General features: G+C 26.0%; 1 protein-coding gene across 1 annotated transcript; it reads left to right on the forward strand.

Moving 5' to 3' along the window:
• The first annotated feature begins 2,672 nt into the window (after window positions 1–2,672).
• On the forward strand, window positions 2,673–3,517 carry LOC129895504 (uncharacterized protein At5g65660-like). The gene is made up of 2 exons (XM_055971228.1): window positions 2,673–2,938; window positions 3,190–3,517. The coding sequence occupies exons 1-2, from the start codon at window positions 2,720–2,722 to the stop codon at window positions 3,385–3,387; spliced, it is 417 nt and encodes a 138-aa protein (XP_055827203.1). The 5' UTR covers window positions 2,673–2,719; the 3' UTR covers window positions 3,388–3,517.
• The last annotated feature ends 261 nt before the right edge of the window (window positions 3,518–3,778 follow it).

Genomic DNA, 3,778 nt, shown 5'->3' on the forward strand with positions numbered 1-3,778 from the left:
TTAGTTAAAATATAAGGGATATAAAAGTAATTTCCATGGTCAAAGAAAATGACTTTAAGCACTTAGAAAAAAAAAGTTAGGAATCCTAACTTTTCATTTTTGACTGACCTTAAGAACTTTATGGCTTAAAGTCAAACACGTTCAAAAGCTAAAAATGGACTTTAAGTTGGTTTAGACCAACTTAAAACCCATCCAAACGGGCTCTATGTTAAGAAATAGCTAGTTATTATTATTGTTGTTTTTAATTTATTTTTTTTATATTGATGGAGTTTCGTAATGTAATTTGATAAAGAAATAAGTGTCAAAAACAGATATAAACTATCCCTCTTTTTTGAGTTTAGATGTATTTTTGATACTTATCTCTTTGATAAATTATAGTAGCTAGTAAATAGATTATTAGTAGTTATTATTAAGATATGGTGTTATAATTTAGAATAATGTATTATATAGTTTAATTAAAATAATAATTATGTGCGAAACTTGAAATGTGATTCAAAATCAAATATCAATTACATATATATAACAATACTTCATTATAACAACTATAAAATGTTTAGACAAATGTTTTTATAGTAGAAAGGTTTGACTCTACTATATTATTCCAAATCATGAATTGAGAATATTTGAAAGCCGCCCCCAAATTCCAAAGTTAACTATCAATCAAGAAGAAAATTATCAAAAAAAAATGTGATGAGATGGATATAATCTCTTAATTAAATTTTTAAAATTTAAATCTTGAATATGAAAAAAAATACTTATAAAAATATTTTTCCTTGATACCAAATGACGACCAAAGTAACAAGTAAAGGGAAGGCATGAATCCTACCCAAATAAGAAAAAGGAATGCATGAAAGGTTGCACACTTACTCCTCCACCAAAATATTATTAAATATTTATCTTCTTTTTTAAAATCTGTTAAAAATATATTATTTTTTTCATTTTTCATTTTTCTCTTTTAATATGTCCCAAAAGAATGCCTCTTTTCTAATTTGATATTTTCTTCGCTTAATTTAATTGTCTGATTTTGATTTGATATGAAATTTAAAAAAATAAACAAGATTTTGAATCTTATAGTTTGAAAATAAAGATATGTAAAATAAATCAAAATATCTTTTAATCTTATGGCTTAAACATACTATATGAAAAATTAATATTAAAAATTTGCCAAAAAAAGAAAGGAAAAAAATACATTTTCTTAAAACAAATTAAAAAGTAAAGTAACTAAGACAAAACCAGTATGGGCAAGCCATTTTGTAGCAGATTTTTTTTTTTTTACTTTCTTTAATTTTTCGTAAAATAAATTGAAGAAGGGAGTAGCAGAAAATTGAGCCAAGATGGGCAAGCCATATTGTACATTTAAATAATTAAAAATCAGAGATAAGTGTAAAAATATATTTAAACCATCTCATATCTAAACTATTGGAAGTTTGATTTTCATACCTAAACTATCACTTATTACTTTGAGCAACACACCTAGGGGTGCATGTAATACACTCTCTCTATTTTTTGAAAAAACTTTGTCACATGACATTCCACATGGATAAAATATTCACCTTGACAAAAGTTAAATAGACAATTAATATTATTTAAAAGTTAAAAACTAAAGTATTTCTATCCCAAAAAAAGAAATTATTTAAAAAAAATTGAATTTAAAATATCCCCCCCCCCTACACAATCCCCGTCCTTTTATTATTAAATTTTTTTAAAATTGTTTTTGTAAAATATTTTTAAAAAAATTCATACTTCACCCTCTCACCCACTCCTTCCTAAAAATATTATTATTTTTATTTGAAAAAAAATAAAATTATACCCACCCCATCTAACCCTTTGCCCTTAATTTATATTTTTTAAAAGTATTTTTCTCATTTTATTTTAGATATGTACATATATTTTTTTTTATTTGCGTACTGAATATAACAAAAATAAAAATTTATTTTAAGAAAACTTTTGCGGGAAGTAATAAATATTTTCTTAAAATCATATGTATATATCTAACACAAAACAAAAAAAAAATTGGAAGCAGAGGGTTATGTGAGGTGGGGTAATTTTTTTTTTTTTAAATAAAATTATCAAAATTATCATTTGGAGGGGTAGGGGTAGATGAAGTAAGAATTTTTTAAAGAAATTTAATAAATAAAAATAAAGCTAAAAAATTGGGGTGGGGGCGAGGTATGGTGAGAGAAAGTGGTGGAATAAGGTAAGAAAAATATTTTATATTTTATTTTATAATTTTTTTTGAGAGATAGTAATACTTTAATCTTTAATTTTAACTAATTCTAAAAATTTATTTAATTTTTGTTAAGGTGTAATGTTTTATCCATGTAAAATGTGAGGTTATAATTTTTTTTAAATAAAAAAGAGAGAGTAGTACTCACATTATAATGAGAATGAAATAAAAAAGAAAGATGTATTTCTCAAACTAAGAAGAAATAATTTAAATATAAAACTCACACTCCTTTTAAAAAAGAGGAATAATTCAAAAATATTTCTATAAAATTAGAATTTTATATATTGCATATTCAAAGAGAGAATAAAACAAATAAATTGAAAACACGCAGGCCGCAGCCGCACCAAAAACCAAATGGGTCCATAATATTTCTTCCGTACTTGTTGGTTCCTTTACACGTACTCACCTTTACTCCAAATTCCAAGTTTATAAATTCACCATTCCATACTTTCTCCTCATACAACTAAGAATAAAATTATTATTATTATTGATATGGAAAATCAATATTATGCACCACCACATGTGGATGCATCTAGGCCTTCTCTAGGATTTCCTCTGGGCACTGCTGTACTTTTGATTGTTATTTTTAGCTTAAGTGGCATATTTTCTTGCTGCTATCATTGGGAAAAACTGCGCTCCTTAAGACGCTCTTTCGCTGATTTGGAATCCGGCCTCCATTCTACTTCTTTCAAACATAAGCAAAACCATACGGTAATTTTTATCTACAATTCATTTGTATGAGATTAGACGTGCGAATTCAGATTTAATTTCTAAATTGGACTCATTATGTTTTAAAAATTATGAATTCAAATATAGCTGCGGTTTAATCGTAAATTTTCAAATATATATTTAACCAGTAAATTTCATCAGAATTTGGAAAAAAAGAATTTTTTTTAACATTATTAGGAATACTTAAATTCAATTCTAATTGTTTATTAATTAAGTGTTTTTTTTAATTCCAGAATTGGAAACAAAGCCAGAGGCCAATTTTGCCAGCAGTTTTAATGCCAGGTGATGAATTTCCCAAATTCATAGCAATGCCATGTCCATGTCAGTTTCCGGCATCGGGAAAAGTTGTTCAAGAGTTGCAGAAATTGCCGCCACCGTTGCCTTCGCCGCCTAAGCCGCCGCGGACGGTGGCCGCAGTACCTTTCTATTAATACAAAAAAAAGGAAAAAAGATTTCAATTTTGTATATTGTAAAATTAGCGTATAGAGTTGTAATTCCACTCGAAATTCCAATCTGTTTTACTTGTAAATACTAATGAAATTTGAACAATTCCATTGCTACTTATGCACACTTTTTTTTTAACCTCGTGTTTTTGTTTGCTTCGGAGCTCGACTAATTTAAATTTATTATAAAAAATTAATTTCACTAAAAATAATATTATATTCAAAGCTCGAAATTAGTACCATTTCATCAAAACCTTTTATAGTAAATATATATATATATATATTCTATTAACTAAGGAGTATAATATTAGGAAATAACAAATTCATCAAATTGTACATTTTTTTGTATTAATGATAAACATGTTAAATTAAGTGTTAT

Source organism: Solanum dulcamara, chromosome 7, assembly GCF_947179165.1.
Source record: "Solanum dulcamara chromosome 7, daSolDulc1.2, whole genome shotgun sequence".
Taxonomy (NCBI): Eukaryota; Viridiplantae; Streptophyta; class Magnoliopsida; order Solanales; family Solanaceae; genus Solanum; species Solanum dulcamara.

Excerpts from the sequence above, each read along its gene's own strand:
- LOC129895504 (XM_055971228.1), top strand. The coding sequence starts at position 2,720 with ATGGAAAATCAATATTATGCACCACCACATGTGGATGCATCTAGGCCT. Across the intron at positions 2,939-3,189 it reads AACATAAGCAAAACCATACG|AATTGGAAACAAAGCCAGAG; the intron begins GTAATTTTTATC and ends TTTTAATTCCAG.